The 18,444-nt window shown below is 34.8% G+C and overlaps 1 protein-coding gene across 4 annotated transcripts in view; it reads right to left on the bottom strand.

The window, feature by feature from the left end:
* Positions 1–18,444, bottom strand: part of CSMD3 (CUB and Sushi multiple domains 3) — a 1,311,921-nt gene that overhangs the window by 336,318 nt on the left and 957,159 nt on the right. For all 4 annotated transcript variants that reach the window (XM_081504393.1, XM_081504396.1, XM_081504395.1 and 1 more), the window contains 3 exons: positions 18,108–18,299; positions 10,242–10,368; positions 8,065–8,267 (listed from right to left, as the gene is read on the bottom strand). In XM_081504393.1, coding sequence (XP_081360519.1) covers positions 8,065–8,267; positions 10,242–10,368; positions 18,108–18,299 — 522 coding nt within the window. The remainder of the gene's footprint in view (positions 1–8,064; positions 8,268–10,241; positions 10,369–18,107; positions 18,300–18,444) is intronic.

The raw sequence follows: 18,444 nt of genomic DNA on the forward strand, positions 1-18,444 counted from the left end.
CAATCCATACATAATTTACTCTCTAAAATTATTTTTACAACTTACCTAAATATGTTTTATTTAAGTGGGATCATGTGGGATTCCTTGCTTGTTTAAAATGTGTTTCTGGATGTATTAAGATGCTTTGATTCACAAATTATAAAAAATAAAATATTCTTCTAGATCCCTTCGTGCCATCTTTTTGAGCTCAGTTTCAACTTCTGCAATAATAAGTTTGTCTGACCTCCTTCTTAATCTCGGCTTGGGCTCTTCCTCACTGCAACCTTCAGGTGAACTTTCTTTTGTATGTCATGGGTCATGGTGACAGACAACACAGAAATACAAAGGATCATAAGAGACTACTATCAGCAACTATATGCCAATAAAATGGACAACTTGGAAGAAATGGACAAATTCTTAGAAAAGTACAACTCTCCAAAACTGAACCAGGAAGAAATAGAAAATTTTAACAGACCCATCACAAGCACAGAAATTGAAACTGTAATCAGAAATCTTTCAGCAAACAAAAGCCCAGGACCAGATGGCTTCACAGCTGAATTCTACCAAAAATTTAGAGAAGAGCTAACACCTATCCTACTCAAACTCTTCCAGAAAATTGCAGAGGAAGGTAAACTGCCAAACTCATTCTATGAGGCCACCATCACCCTAATACCAAAACCTGACAAAGATGCCTCAAAAAAAGAAAACTATAGGCCACTATCACTGATGAACAGAGATGCAAAAATCCTTAACAAAATTCTAGCAAACAGAATCCAACAACATATTAAAAAGATCATACATCATGACCAAGTGGGCTTTATCCCAGGGATGCAAGGATTCTTGAATATCTGCAAATCAATCAACGTAATACACCACATTAACAAACTGAAAGATAAAAACCGCATGATTATGTCAATAGATGCAGAGAAAGCCTTTGACAAAATTCAACATTCATTTATGATAAAAACCCTCCAGAAAGCAGGAATAGAAGGAACATACCTCAACATAATAAAAGCTATATATGACAAACCCACAGCAAACATTATCCTCAATGGGGAAAAATTAAAAGCATTTCCCCTAAAGTCAGGAACAAGACAAGGGTGCCCACTCTCACCACTACTATTCAACATAGTTTTGGAAGTTTGGGCCACAGCAATCAGAGCAGAAAAAGAAATAAAAGGAATCCAGATTGGAAAAGAAGAAGTAAAACTCTCACTGTTTGCAGATGACATGATCCTCTACATAGAAAACCCTAAAAACTCCACCAGAAAATTACTAGAATATTGTAAAGTTGCAGGATATAAAATCAACACACAGAAATCCCTGGCATTCCTATACACTAACAATGAGAAGACAGAAATAGAAATTAAGGAAACAATTCCATTCACCATTGCAACGGAAAGAATAAAATACTTAGGAATATATCTACCTAAAGAAATAAAAGACCTGTATATAGACAACTATAAAACACTGGTGAAAGAAATCAAAGAGGACACAAATAGATGGAGAAATATACCGTATTCATGGATCGGATGAATCAATATAGTGAAAATGAGTATACTACTCAAAGCAATCTATAGATTCAATGCAATCCCTGTCAAGCTACCAATGGTATTTTTCACAGAACTAGAACAAATAATTTCACAGTTTGTATGGAAATACAAAAAACTTCGAATAGCCAAAGCAATATTGAGAAAGAAACCCTCTTACACTGTTGGTGGGAATGCAAACTAGTACAGCCACTATGGAGAACAGTGTGGAGATTCCTCAAAAAACTGGGAATAGAAGTGCCATATGACCCAGCAATCCCACTGCTGAGCATACACACCAAGGAAACCAGAACTGAAAGAGACACGTGTACCCCTATGTTCATCACAGCACTGCTATAAATAGCCAGGACATGGAAGCAGCCTAGATGTCCATCAGCAGACGAATGGATAAGAAAGCTGTTGTACATATACACAATGGAATATTACTCAGCTATTAAAAAGAATACATTTGAATCAGTTCCAATGAGGTGGATGAAACTGGAGCCTATTATACAGAGTGAAGTAAGCCAGAAAGAAAAACACCAATACAGTATACTGACCCATATATATGGAATTTAGAAAGATGGTAACAATAAACCTGTATGCGAGACAGCAAAAGAGACACAGATGTATACAACAGTCTTTTGGACTCTATGGGATAGGGCGAGGGTGGGATGGTTTGGGAGAATGGCATTGAAACATGTATATTATCATATGTGAAACAAATCGCCAGTCCAGGTTCAATGCATGATACAGGGTGCTCGAGGCTGGTGCACTGGGATGACCCAGAGGGATGGAATGGGAAGGGAAGTGGGAGGGGGTTCAGGATGGCGAACACATGTACACCCGTGGCGGATTCATGTCAATGTATGGCAAAACCAATACAATATTGTAAAGTAATTAGCCTTCAATTAAAATAAATTTATATTAAAAAAAGAAAAAAAGCAATAAGATATCTAAAGAAAAAAAAGAAATGAATATTCAGTATACACTTTCTCCTTAAACGTGGAGTTTAAATAAGGCCACAACTACCATAAACATCGATTGTAAAATAATAAAACAATATTTCTATGATAAAATAAATTATTGTTAATTTACCCCATAAAATAAATAACAAACACATTCATAGCAAAGACATTCAGACTATAGCTTTATAGCACATCTGTTCAACTTCTGTGCGTATTTTAAGAATACATATTTCTCACTTATCTGGCTAACTCATGGCCTGACAGCTTTATGTATCTTTCAAACCATAGATTATGACATAACTTCCTATTATACAAAAGAGCTGGCAAGGCAACAGCATCAAATACTTCTCCCACTACATTCCAAGGTCAGAATGGGTTAGACATTAATATCTGAGAATATTTTCATTTTGTCCTCTAGTGACCTATATGCTACCCATGAAAAGAAAGTGTAAGTTACCTGAAATCCACAAAAGACTGGAAAATTGAGATGGGTTTGCAGTATATTTATCTTGCAAAATTAAACATGTATTATAATTACTCTGAGCACTGAGAATATACCTCACACACTACTAGATGAAATCAAATACAAAGATGAATGCTAATAAATATAACTCGGCTATTTTAACAGAAATATTAATAATGATACTTTGTTAAAAATGGAAAATACAGCTCAAATGCCAAACTAACCAGGATGCCCGGAAAACAGGTACAAATCAGATGTCAGGGAGCTACAGATGTGGAAGTGACTGATTCTGTCTAGAAGTTCATCAGTAATGAAAGTATCATTTGACCTGGGCTTTGGAAAATGACTAAGAATTATGGATTTTTTAATGTGGACATAAACGTACTAGGAACATGGAAGAAAGTTTGCAAAAGAACTGGAAATGTGAATGGCCAATGTCTTCTCAGGCCAGTACAGTTAGACGACTAGATGTGTGTAACTGAATAGTGAGGAATGAAGCTGGCAGGTAATTTGGGTGCCAATTGCTTTAAACGTAACTCCACAATTTTAAATTTATGACTGTGTAGCCATTAAGAAATTTTAAGCAGAGGAGGAATGTCTGATTTATGTTTTCAATCATTAGTCAGTCGAAAATGTAGGGAAAAGTCTAGCTACAGATAATGAAGTGAGTGGTTATATCAGTGCAAGCAGTAATAATGAGGATGGGAACAAATGCAAGGGCACCATACAGTTCTTTAAGGCCAGAGACATCAACCTCTCATAATTAAGGAATCCATCTCCTTGAGAATTTTCAAAAATATAAGCTTTGGGCCTTGGTATCTTGTATTATCCAGCAGGGGCAAATTCTTAACAGAGAGGTCAAAGAGTGAAGAACATACAAAATGCTCTGTCAAAATCAACTATTCTGTGGGCAAATGACAGCATGATACCTAAAGATATCCTCCCTGAGGAACTAAAGTGGAATGAGACAGCAGATCACAAATTTAAGTAGGGGATATAGAGGCTGACTGCTGAGAACCAAGGACAGAACATAGGACACCATGAGGTGGCGATGTCAGACTTAAGTAACTCCGATTAAGCAAAAGTGCCTTGCCGACTATAACACCAACTGGCAAAGTGACAGACTACAAAGAATGCATCAATTGTGAAATAGAAGGCATGAGGCTACTGATGGTGGCTCGACAATGATTATGAAGTTGGTATGGGACCTACCTTTCAGTGACATTCACTTTGTACCAAGTTTACTGAAATATATTTTGTTGGTTGTATTTTGTTGCTTAAGATTATTTTGCTACTATTGGCTGTCTCATTCCATTTTTATTTATTATTTGACAGCTATTCACTCAAAAGAGGAACAGGCATTGTGGTGGTGATAGAGTGGAAAGAGAACAGAATGCATACCTGATTTAATTAAAATAATGATACAAACTGACTTGGATAGTATTGTTCTAGTTTACGGCTATTGTTCAGCTTAAATTTTTAACAGTGTCCTCTGTTACTCTCACAAAGCATCTTAGATATGAACAATAAATTACATGATCACCCTGAATAAAATATTTATCTTTACAGACAGAGAGGCAAAGTTCATATAATTAAAACATCTTTGGAACAGTGAACAGATAATCCATGTTTTCTCACCTTTATTTGGAAAAAAACTACAGCAAGTACCTAGAGGATGGGCTGGAATGCATTTTATAAAAAGAGGTCAGAGAAAGCTTTAAAAAATAGATGGTTTTATAAACATTTAAAAATTTTTTATGCAGAGGTCAGAAAACATTTTATAAAAGAGATCTTGGTGCCAAGTCTGGAAGAAAGTGCAAGATTTATGAAAAAAGAGCACAAAAAAATTTAAAGTAAAAGAAACTTTAAGGACAGAAAACAGTACAGGGTGTGTGTGTGTATGTGTATGTGTGTGTTTATGTAACTAAGATGATTGCCTGGGTGAAAGGAAAGATGCACTTGAGAAACAGTTGGAGATAAATATGCTTAATATATTGTCCTTTAACAGACTCTCCTAGAATGAACAAACAAATAAATGGGTAACACGAGATAGATTTATTTGAGGAAAAGGAGAAATTCCGGTAAAGCACTGAAGTGGCAAACTCTGACCTACAAGCCAAATTTGACCTACAGAAGTGATTTACTGGACTATAGTACCTTAATGATCTCTTCAAGATTAGTTGCTTTCTTTGACAATTAGAGGACTTTACATAAACATATTTCAATCTCCACTTTAAAATGAGTCTGTCTTCCTATAGGGTGAAATGACGATAGCCAGAGGTGGTAAATGTCCCTTTTAAATGGGAGTGCACAAACTACCACTTTTCTTTCTTCCTTCTCACTTCTTCACTTGTATAAATCACCAGCTTTTTGGAAGTGTGACCTTAGATGTGGTTCTTGGGAGCATAATCAGAACATAAGCTCATGAAATTGTAGTACTTCACTGTTAACTAATAAATATAACTAAGATCTTTGTCTTTTCTCTGGAATATTGATGAGCAGTAGTGACTGCTAGGCATTCACTAAGCACCAGGCACAGTGTTAATCTCCTTTCAGACAGAGGTGGATTTGAGCCACAGTTGCAAACACCTGCTAGGGTATGACCTTGAATAAATTAACTCACTCTCTGGACCTCAGTGTACTTTTTTTTTTTTTTTTTTTGGTTAATGGGGATGACATAGCATATCTCCTTGGAGAAGGAAATGGCAACCCACTCCAGTATTCTTGCCTGGAGAATCCCAGGGATGGAGGAGCCTGGTGGGCTACAGTCCATGGCGTCACAAAGAGTTGGACACTACTGAGCACTGAGCATCAGCACAGTATATCTCATATGGCCTCTGTGAGCATTAAATGAGATAACCATACATAAAGTACTTAACATTATTCTTAACGGGCTTCCCTGCTGGCTCAGACTGTAAAGAATCCCCCTGCAATGAAGGAGACCTGGGTTCAATCCCTGGGTTGGGAAGATCTCCGGGAGGAGGCCATGGCAACCCACTCCAGTATTCTTGCCTGGAGAATCCCCATGGACAGAGGAGCCTGGTGGGCTACAGTCCAAGGGGTCACAAAGAGTCAGACACAACTGAGTGACTATGCACAGCACAATGTGATTCTTGGCACCAAGCAAGTCCTCACTGATGAAAAAAAAAACAAAAACTTTTCACATTTGAAATCTGAATTGATGCTATTCACAATATATTAACTATCAAGGTAATTTTATTTTAGTGAATCAATTTTTAGTCTCTTATCTATGATACATATTTCTATGCATTGTAAAAGAATTTTATGAAGGTAGATTTATTAAAATTCTGGTAAGATACATATTGTTTCTATAACTTTAATATGACCTACAGATACAATAAATATAAAAAATATATTACTAATTTCACTGACAGATGTACATTAAAATTTTCAGAAATGCATATAAAGCAGCTTGTTTCTATTAAGCAGATGCACTTGGCATTCACAAACAATAGCCTGAAGCACTTTTCACATGATTGCATTCAGATATTTAATCACAATAACCATTTAAGTGTAAAACCTTATTAATTTAAGGTAAATGAAAGGAGAGTTGTTAGTTGCCAAACTATCATCATAAATAACTGAAATCGAACAGATATCACAAGCAGTGTGCTGACATATTGTCCCTAACTTCAATTAGCAAGTCAAGATGTAAATATAAAGAATGCTTAATGTGTGCTTCAGAATTAGAATTCCTTTATGCTCATTAATTATATAATCATTCTTATTTGTCATTCCTTTTTTTTTTTTTTTTCTGTCTCAAAAGATATACTAAGGGTACAAATCTAAAGACATTGACTCCTCTATACTGATGTATACCTCTCTCACATGAGCCTTATTTATAACACAAAACAATTCATATACTTAGGTTAGTTGATTATGCCAAAGAATCATCTTTTACAAACAAAAAAATATATCAAGTTAATTATATATTTGTATTGTTAGTTGTTAACTTAAAGTGATGTATTTTCAGGCCAGTCATTAAATAAGTTCTTCATGCTTTTTCCAAAGGATTCCAATTTTACATTTATTCATCTAGTGATAATAGTTTACTGGGCACCAACTATTTATTCAATACTAAGTACTGTGTACACATGATCATATTAAATCTTAATAATGTATTTATGGAATGAGCATCATTATCCCTATGTGAATTAGAAAGCTCAGACTCAGGTGATGAGGTGAAGTGCCCAAAATCAGCAATTAGTAAGAAGCCAAGACTTGAATTAAGGCACATATTAAGAATACTGGTTTGCACTCTTTCCATAGATGATGCTGGAAATCTCAATAAGTTTCAACTATTAGGATTTTTAAGGCTATGCAATTAGAAGATCCCTTAGATATTTTTCTCAAAGAGATAATGTGTGTTGATAATAATAATGTGTGTTGATAACAGCAACTAAATTTTTTTGAGTTCTCATTTATTTTTTTCACCCACTAAAGCAAAATCCCTTTCAAGAAACAGCATATAGTTAACCACTTAGCAGTGCCATAAAAGGAAAGGAAAAAAAAACAAAACAACAGCCATCAACACTGGTAATTAGAGTGAATGACATTTCATTGTGGTAGGAAATCTTTAATGTAAAAGTAGATTTAAAATATTTTGTCAAAAGTTTTCTTTAATATCTTTAACAGAAGAAAATAAAATTAGTATAAATGTAGGGTTGCTTTTTGTAATGGCAAATACTCTTTCCCTTATCTCTAAAAATTTTCCATTTTAAAATGTACTTTTATAGTAAATTCAAATTATCAGTTTGCATAATGTAATTATTTCACTTGATGAATTAACTTTAATACCACCTTTACTTTAAGGAAAATTGGTAAGATAATCGGAGAGAAGGCATCAACAATTAATTAATTAATTAGAATTCAATTGTATTTCTTTTGTCTATGGTTTATCTTAACTCCAGATGAATAAGAAGAGAAACAAGAATATTTAAGATAATTAAGAACACAACATTGTAAAGCAACTTTCCTCCAATTAAAAAATAAAATTAAAAAAAGATAATTAAAATTTTAAAAATGAAAATTTTTGAGTAGTAAAGTAACAGAAGGATTTAGGTAACATTTCTATATTTTTTATTAACAAAAATAAACAACTCACTTGAAAATTGAATTGCAAATCCAGATTTGCTGATATAAAAATCTGTGTCGAACTGAATGGTTACTACATTGAGAGTGCTATGGATTCCTTCAGGAATAAGAGATCCACTAATTTCCTTTAAAAGCATCTCATTTTCAGGTGGACCATCCCAAACTCGGAGTATATCATGTGATGCTTCCGTATCAAAAGCAAGAAACTGTAGGCTGTGGGAGAACCATATATCTCTGATTATTTTAAGCATGGATCCAGTTTTAAATAAAGAATATAAAACATCTTTGCTTGTACTAGATATTCCTTTTATTCTATCAAATAAAATGAATAATGCAAAATGTATATACAAACTTAATGCATTTTTCTTGAACAATATAATTTTTTTAGAATATGATTAAATATACTATTATATCAATTCTACAAATTATAAAAACTTTAGGTATACAGACCATCCCTGACTTACGATGATTCAATTTAGGAATTTTTGACTTTAAGAGACACACATTTAGTAGAAACTGTACTCTGGATTTTGATCTTTTCCCAGTTGTGGTACTCTCTCATGACTTTGGGCAGCGACAGGGAACTAAGTTTTCAGTCATTCACAAGATCACAAAAACAAGCCACCAACACATTTACAACCATAATGCACTCATAAAACAGTTCTGTTTTTCATTTTCAGTATAGTATTCAATAAAATTACATGAGGTACTCAATACTTTATTATAAAATAGACTTCAGGTTAGATGATTTGCCCAACTGTAGGCTAAAGTAAATGCTCTGAGCATGTTTAGAGTGGGAGAGGGTGAGTGATGATTTTTGGTAGATTAGTTATATTATATGCATTTTCAGTTTATGACATTTTCGACATGTTCAGTTTATCAGCATGTAACCCAAGGAAGACCTACCTATACATTCTTTTCAGTGTTTATGACTTAATTATGAACAATGACAGGTGACAATGACAGGTGACACTTAAGAGGAGCTCATATGTGCCACACACTGTGCAAAATGCATTACATCTATTTTCTTCCTTTAACTGTTATGCTGCTGCTGCTGCTGCTGCTGCTGCTAAGTCGCTTCAGTCGTGTCCGACTCTGTGCGACCCCATAGACGGCAGCCCACCAGGCTCCGTCGTCCCTGGGATTCTCCAGGCAAGAATACTGGAGTGGGTTGCCATTTCCTTCTCCAGTGCATGAAAGGGAAAAGTGAAAGTGAAGTCGCTCAGTCGTGTCCAACTCGTAGCGACCCCATGGACTGTAGCCTACCAGGCTTCTCCGTCCATGGGATTTTCCAGTAAAGCAGGAACAAGTTTCATCTCAATTTTACAAATGTGGCAAGTGGGATTCAGATTAAATAAGATTGTCCAAAGGGTGGCAGAGTCATGAATTGAACTCAAGTTATCTAATGCCATAGTATGTGTTACTGTCACTGTATCAAGTTTTTAGTGTGTTTGTTTTATCAGAATCAAAGATTTACTCCACAAATGCGAAAACAGTTCACATTCAAAAAAGAAGAATTAGAGTAAAAGGAAACTTCCTTAATGTGAAAATGGCCCCCCACCACAAAAATGCACATAAAAGAAAAAAAAAATGCCTCATGTTAAATCTATTTTGCTTTATGTCTAATCTAGACAAAATTAATATCAAATTTTCTTATGCCTAATTCAAAAACTAGACATCCAATTATATCAACATGCTCAACTCTCTTCGCCTCTCTCTCTCTCTCTCTCTCTCTGTCTCTGTCTCTCTCTCTCTCTATATATATATATATATCTCACATCCATGTTTGATATGTGAATTGTCACAGCTTTAAATCTGGGTTACAATTTAATATCAAAAATTCTTCTTTGATTTTTAAAAATCTCAGAATTCCGTTGAATTTACAGCGTCTTAAGTCATGAAGAAGTGAAAGAGTAGAACTCCCAAGCAGCAGGAAAAATTCTCATCTTTTGTGCCCTCTTCTAACTGAAAAGTTTCTAAGGGGCTATATGAACCAATGCTGTGGCCTATGAATTAATATGTCATGCTTATCAATATTTCCCCCCTATTTTATAATAGATAAAAACCATGTTTTTCTTTACCAATGGTTAAAAAAAAAAAAAAGAAAAATCTTAATGTTAATTGTATATGGGTCTGATCAGGCAACTCAGATTCCTCAGTCATTTTGAAAAGACAAAATCCATTTACCTGACAATGTTTCCTGGATCTACCTCAATCATCCACATGCAACGCAGATTATTGTCATATGGAAAGGGATAACCAGGAGATAAAATTCTTCCTGATGATTCTCCTTTAAAACGACCTCCACATTCAGCTAGAAAAAAATAATTCAATTTTAAGTCACAGTTTAATCTTTCTAAACATCTACAAATTTCTTGAGTATATATTTTTCACCTGAAGGAAAATAAGGATTGATTTCTCCTCTTATTGAAAGTATATATGTGTATATGCTTTCTCAGATTAAGGTATTAATTAAAGTAAGAATACATTGTACAATAAAACAAGAATCTCAAGTTAGATCATATAAATGATAATATAATAAGCCAATTAGGGAATTTTAAAAGTACACACTCAAAAGCTCTGAGTTTAGGCTTCAAACTTTTTAAGATGTATGGCAAAATAATGTTAATGTAACAAGGGGAAACAGATGGCAAGTTGCTCACTTATATGGTTGTAGGCTAACTAATTCATCATCTTACTACCTTACCTCTAAGCTTTACTGCAGTTCCCTCAGGACTTCTAAATTTCATTGTCCTCTTATTCCCCTTTCAATCACTCTAAACTCTTTTGCTTTTAACCTCCCAAAAGTCAAAGTGGCATTTTTATTAGATTTTACTTCAGTTAAACCTGGTTCCATTTTGATTTAAAGTGGTCTCTAATTTTTATAAAATTCACCAAGTTAAAAATGTAAACATCATCATACAATATAATAAAAAGATATATCTTTTGGGGAATTCCCTCTCCATTTTAATAATATTTAATATATTGGGAAATCTGGAATGATTTTACATTGATAAGCAAATAATCTAGAAAGAATCCTCTTGCTAGAGAAGAGAGAAATGAAGCAGTTTACTTGGTATATTACTCTACTTCTCTAAATCCTAAAAACCACAAGGTGTAATAATACGTTTTTGAAAGTTCTCTAGATTACTATACTATCAAAAAATAAAACTAAATCCAAGGTATTTTACCTTTTTCTTATATATTTGAATATATTACTACATTTATTTTTCTTATTCTCTGCAGTGTTATTATCTTACTCAAATGCAATGCTGAACAAAGCATCTTGAATTTTTGTTTTGTTTTGATTATTAGAACAAAGGTCAAAGACAAAGTTTCAGCACTCGGAAAAGACTGAATAACAACTGAATATCATGGTTCAAATTTGTAGGATCTATTCATATAGATAAAATTGCTTCAAAGATTTTAGATGTTATATTTTAGTATAATATTAGAGTTATTTTTATGTGTCAACTTGGCCAAGTTATAGTACCCAGTTATTTTATCAAACACTAGTCTAGGTGTTGCTATTTATAGACCTAGTTTACATCTACAATCAGTTGACTTTAAGATTACCCTTGATAATGTGGGTAGCCTTCATCCAATCAATTGGAAGGCCTAAACAATGAAAACTGAGTTTTCTGGAAAAGAAGATTTTCCCTCAAGACTGCATCATTAATTCCTGCCCTAGTTTCCAGCCTTTTGATCTTCCCTGTGGATCTTGAACTTGTCAGCCACCACAACTGCATGAGTTAATTCCTCAATATAAATAAATACATTTCTTGATAGATGATAGCTAAATAGATCACATATAGATCTACTGATTCTTTTTCTTTGGTGAATACTGACTGATATACACACCTATAGAGGACTAAGCAAGTTTATTTTGTATTGTAACAGTAGTTTAATTTAATTTATAATAATAAATTTGTTATTTTTAAAATAAATATATATATTTAAGAAGTTACCATCACTTACTGCGGTTTTTCTCATTTTGTAACAAGAACTTTGTTGGACAACCTAGAATGCTGTAACTGTAATAATTCATTTTTCATCATTTTTAATGATTTATTCACTATTATTGACATATTTCTGTGAGAAAAAAATTGATACTTCATTCTGCCAGACTTGTCCTTTTTATACAATCCATGAGGTTCTCACAGCAAGTATACTGAGGTGGTTTGCCATTCCCTCCTCTAGTGGATCCCATTTTGTCAGAACTAGCTGCTATGACCCAACCATCTTGAGTAGCCCTACACAGCATGGCTCATAGCTTCACTGGCCTATACAAGGCCCTCTACCATGACAAGACAGTGATCCGTGAAGGGATTACTACGATGTTGTGATCAGTCATCCAGAGCCAGACATTCTAGAGTGCGAAGTCAAGTGGGCATTAGGAAGCACTGCTGTTAATAAATGGGGTTCCAGTAGAGCTATTCAAAATCCTAAAGGATGATACCCTTAAGGTGATGCATTCAATATTTCAGCAATTGTGGAAGACCGAACAGAGGCCACAGGACTGAAAAAGGTCAATCCTCATCCCAGTTCCCAGGAAGGGTGGTACTAAAGAATGCGTGCTAAAGAATGTGCTAACCGTCAAACAATTGCACTCATCTATCCTTCTAGTAAGGTCATGCTTAATATCTTGCTTGCTGGGCTTCAGCATTATGCAAACCAAGAACTTCCAGTTGTCCAAGCTTGTTTTAGACAAGGAAGAGGAACCAGAGATCAAATTGCCAACATTCACTGGATCATAAAGAAAGCAAGGGAATTCCAGAAAAACATCTACCTTTGTTTCATTGACTACACTAAAGCCTTTGACTGTGTGGATCATAACAAACTGTGGAAAGCTCTTAAAGAGGTGGGGATACCAGATCACCTTACTTGTCTCTAGAGAAACCTGTATGCAGGTCAAGAAACAACAGTTAGAACCCTGAATGGAACAAATTGTTGGTTTAAGATTGAGAAAGGAGTACAACAGGGCTATCTGCTGTCCCCCTGTTTGTTTAACCTACATGCTGAACACATCATGAGAAATGCCAGGCTGGATGAGTTACAAGCTGGAGTCAAGATAAGCAGGAAAAACATCAACAACCTCAGATATGAGGATATCATTCTAACGGTAAGCTCCGGGAAATGGTGAAGGACAAGGAAGCCTGGCGTGCTGCAGTCCATGGGGTAGCAAAGAGTCAGACATGACTGAGCAATTGAATAACAACCATTCTAATGGCAGAAAGCAAGGAGGAACTAAAGAACCTCTTGATGAGGGTGAAGGAGGACAGTGAACGAGCTGGCTGAAAACTAAATATTAACAAACTAAGATCATGGCATCCAGTCCAATTACTTCATGGCAGATTTAAGAGGAAAAGTGAAAGTCGTGACAGATTTCATCTTCTTGGTCTCTAAAATCACTGCGGATGGTGACTACAGCCAGGAAATTAGAAGATGATTGCTTCTCGGCAGGAAAGCTATGACAAGCCTAGACAGTGTGTTGAAAAGCAGAGACATTACTCTGCTGACAAAGGTCTGTATAGTCAAGGCTATGATCTTCCTGTTAGTCATCTACGGTTGTGAGAGCTGAACTGTAAAGAAGGCAGAGCACCAAAGAATTGATGCCTTCAAATTGTGGTGCTGGAGAAGATTCCTGAAAGTCCCTTGGAGAGCAATGAGATCAAACCAGCCAATCTTAAGGGAAATCAACCCTGAATACTCATTGGAAGTACTCATGCTGAAGCTGAAGTCTGGTATTTTGGTCATCTGATTCAACAGCTGACTCACTAGAAAAGTCCCTGATGCCAGGAAAGATTGAGTGCAGTAGGTGAAGAGGGCATCAGAGGATGAGATGACTGGATGGCATCACCAATGCAATGAACACGAACTTGGGCAAAATTTGGGAGATGGCGTGGGACAGAGAGGCCTGGCATGCTGCAGTCCATGGGGTCGCAAAGAGTTGGACATAACTGGGTGACTGAACAAAAACAACAATCTGCCAGATTAATTTTAAGCAACTCCAAGAACTGTAGCTTTGGGAACCATTTTTATATTGAATTTAAACATAGCTCTTTCTTTCTCCATATTTCTTTGTTACAAATATTACTTGGCTATTTGATTTCAAATAAACCAGTGTGATATGCTGTAACATTGGAGTTCATACTCTGTCAGAAGTCTTATGTTTACAGATAAAATTGAAGGTGTGCAGGTTAAATATCTCTGGCTATGGTGCCTAAAAATTAATTTTTGTTTGCTCAATGTATAAGCTATAGAAACATAATTACCTAGAAAAATCCATATAATTAAGAAAAAGTTTCTTATTTGACCAAGGTAAAAATATAACCATAATAGATATTAAAGGTTAATAGGAATGGATAATTATTACTTTAGGCCAAGTGGTAAAGCTGTTAATTATTGACAGTAAAGAAAACCATCTTAAATAGAATTTCATCTTCTATTGTCATGAAAATCATCAGCATGACACATTATCTGCCCAGCTGTTTTAAGCTTTTATTCCTGATCATCACTAAAAAAAAAAAAAAGGTTACCCTTCTCATGAAGGCTTGAGCAGTGGTATTACTAAATTTTGACTTGGCAGATTCATAAAGTGCATTGATTTGTCGCAAAAATAATTAAATCTTCTGATCCTAGATCAAATGTTCTTCTATTTGCATGAAGTTTTCCAAAAAATGAAAATGTCTTCAGCTTGATTCAACATATAAGGAAAATATATATTTTTTAATGTATTAGTTTGTGATTTTAATTTTACGGACAACATAGCAAGTCAGTATTTTTAAGTTTATAGTTTTGTGCTATTGAAATCCTTAATGATTTTCTGAATATATTTGATATTCACACCAAAGAATATAACTCAGAGAGAATTAATCAGTTTACATTTTTCTCATAACCAATGCCAGCAGGTTGATTGTTGGTCATATTCCAGAATCCTAAGATTTGTCAATTTAGGTTGATTGTTATTTTAGGTTTATCCTCATAATCTATCCAAAATTCAGATGCATCTGAAAGGAAAGCAGTATAATTGCATTTTGGTTGGATAAAATAATGTTTGCTTTCTGCTCTTCAATGTTTTAACAAACCAGTAGAAGTCTCATGTCATCAAAAACACTACAATTAGGTGCAAGACCTTTAATAACCAGAATTTCATTTCTTTCCTATTTGAAGTCTATCAAGTTTTGTGAAAATTCCTGTGTTGACTATATCAATTAACAGACATTAAAATATATCTCAATCAAAGAGGACACAAACAGATGGAGAAATATACCGTGTTCATGGATTGGAAGAATTAATATAGTGAAAATGAGTATTCTACCCAAAGCAATCTACAGATTCAATGCAATCCCTATCAAGCTACCAATGGTATTTTTCACAGAACTAGAACAAATCATCTCACAATTTGTATGGAAATATAAGAAACCTCGAATAGCCAAAGCAATCTTGAGGAAGAAGAATGGAACTGGAGGAATCAACCTGCCTGACTTCAGACTCTACTACAAAGCCACAGTCATCAAGACAGTATGGTACTGGCACAAAGATAGAAATATAGATCAATGGAACAAAATAGAAAGCCCAGAGATAAACCCACGCACATATGGACACCTTATCTTCGACAAAGGAGGCAAGAATATACAATGGAGAAAAGACAACCTCTTTAACAAGTGGTGCTGGGAAAACTGGTCAACCACTTGTAAAAGAATGAAACTAGAACACTTCCTAACACCGTACACAAAAATAAACTCAAAATGGATTAAAGATCTAAACGTAAGACCAGAAACAATAAAACTCCTAGAGGAAAACATAGGCAAAACACTCTCCGACATAAATCACAGCAGGATCCTCCATGACCCACCTCCCAGAATATTGGAAATAAAAGCAAAAATAAACAAATGGGACCTAATTAAAATTAAAAGCTTTTGCACAACAAAGGAAACTATAAACAAGGTGAAAAGACAGCCTTCAGAATGGGAGAAAATAATAGCAAATGAAGCAACAGACAAACAATTAATCTCAAAAATATACAAGCAACTTCTGCAGCTGAATTCCCGAAAAATAAATGACCCAATCAAAAAATGGGCCAAAGAACTAAACAGACATTTCTCCAAAGAAGACATACAGATGGCTAACAAACACATGAAAAGATGCTCAACATCACTCATTATTAGAGAAATGCAAATCAAAACCACAATGAGGTATCATTTCACACCAGTCAGAATGGCTGCTATCCAAAAGTCTACAAGCAATAAATGCTGGAGAGGGTGTGGAGAAAAGGGAACCCTCTTACACTGTTGGTGGGAATGCAAACTAGTACAGCCACTATGGAGAACAGTGTGGAGATTCCTTAAAAAACTGGGAATAGAACTGCCATATGACCCAGCAATCCCACTGCTGGGCATATACACCGAGGAAACCAGAATTGAAAGAGACGCGTGTACCCCAATGTTCATCGCAGCACTGTTTACAATAGCCAGGACATGGAAGCAACCTAGATGTCCATCAGCAGATGAATGGATAAGGAAGCTGTGGTACATATACACAATGGAATATTACTCAGCCATTAAAAAAAATACATTTGAACCGGTTCTACTGAGATGGATGAAACTGGAGCCCATTATACAGAGTGAAGTAAGCCAGAAAGAAAAACAACAATACAGTATACTAATGCATATATATGGAATCTGAAAGATGGTAACGATAACCCTATATGCGGGACAGAATGAGAGACACAGATGCATGGAACAATTTTATGGACTCTGAGGGAGAAGGTGAGGGTGGGACGTTCTGGGAGAATGGCATTGAGACATGTGTATTGTCATATGTGAAACAGAGCACCATTCCATGTTCGATGCATGTGACAAGGGCTCGGGGCCGGGGCAGTGGGATGATCCAGAGGGATGGGAGGGGGAGGGAGGTGGGTGGGGGGTTCGGGAAGGGGAACACATGTAAACCCATGGCTGATTCTTGTCAATGTATGGCAAAAACTATTACAATATTGTAAAGTAATTAGCCCCCAAGTAAAATAAATAAATTTATAAAAAAAAAAAAAAAAAATAAAATAAAATAAAATAAAATATATCTCAAAATGTTCAGGTCTCCAAATTCATCAAATTGTATACATTAAACCTGTGGAATTTTTTCAATATAAATTACACCTTAATAAAGCTTGAAAAAAAATTAAGTCAATTTTATCCATATGAGCCTGCCACAGAATGGATTTGTGCCACCACAACTGCCATTAAATAAGAATCATTAAAGAATCTTGTTTGTTCCCTATTGAGGACTTTGTGTTTTGTTTAAATGTTTGTTTTTGTTTTTTTTCCTTTTGTTGTCCTAGTATTCCATCCAGCCTGGCACCCATTTTCGGACCAAAAAAAAACACAGAGGTCTTTATCAACACTTTTCTATCCACCCTCTTCTCACACATGCCCATTTATTTGTTAATTGATTTATGAGATGGTAGTAATAAAATTCTTCCCCAGCTATACAAAGAAGAGAGAAAATGATCATTCTATAATTTCATGTAGGCAATATATCTTATATGACTAACTCTAACATGCCTTTTCTTATTGAAATTCATTTAATTATGTCATGATACATAAAATAAGGAAAACATATACACTTTCTTAGTTTTTGAAAAGGTATGTATATAGAGAAAGTCTTGAAGTTACTGAGAATATTTAGTTTTTGTAATCTGTCTTTATACCAGCAGAAGCATTAATTTTGTATATTAAAACAAATCTGGTCAATGAGGTTCAATAAATGTGTATGATTAAGAGTTTCAACATAATTTGTAGCGAGTTAAATTTTATATCAAGATAGGATAAATATAATGACTTCATATGAACTATTTTTTGCCCCAAAAGAGAATGTACTCATTGATTATGAAAAGAACCCTGTGACTTACCACAAATTTGAGCTATGTATTCATTAACTTTTTGATTAAGGTATGAGGTGGGTGTGGACAGACAAAATAACTTGAAAAGCTACAATATATTTTGATAACACTTGCATAGAAATATTACATGAAAACCTAAAACAGTATCCTACCAATACAGGATGGCAGAGGATAGTCCCATGCCCTTCTCTCCCCTGTCATGCACTTGAGAAGGCTACTTCCATGGAGAGTGTATCCTGGATTGCATCCGTAAATGATAGTGCTACCAGCAAAATGCCCTTGGTCGCTGATTTTGTATCCAAATTGTGGAATGCCAGGATCCTCACAATGTGAAAGTTCAAAACCTATGAGAAGAATATGAATTTATTAAAGACAAAATTTAACAGGAGGATTTAAAACTGCACAAATCATCCCTTTTATTGTTTTTAATATGATTACATACTTTTTCCTGTTTTATTACTTAAAATATTTAATTTTGATAGCATACAG

The sequence above is a fragment of the Giraffa tippelskirchi genome, chromosome 6, assembly GCF_054371585.1.
Source record: "Giraffa tippelskirchi isolate mGirTip1 chromosome 6, T2T-mGirTip1v1.2.pri, whole genome shotgun sequence".
NCBI classification, from domain to species: domain Eukaryota; kingdom Metazoa; phylum Chordata; class Mammalia; order Artiodactyla; family Giraffidae; genus Giraffa; species Giraffa tippelskirchi.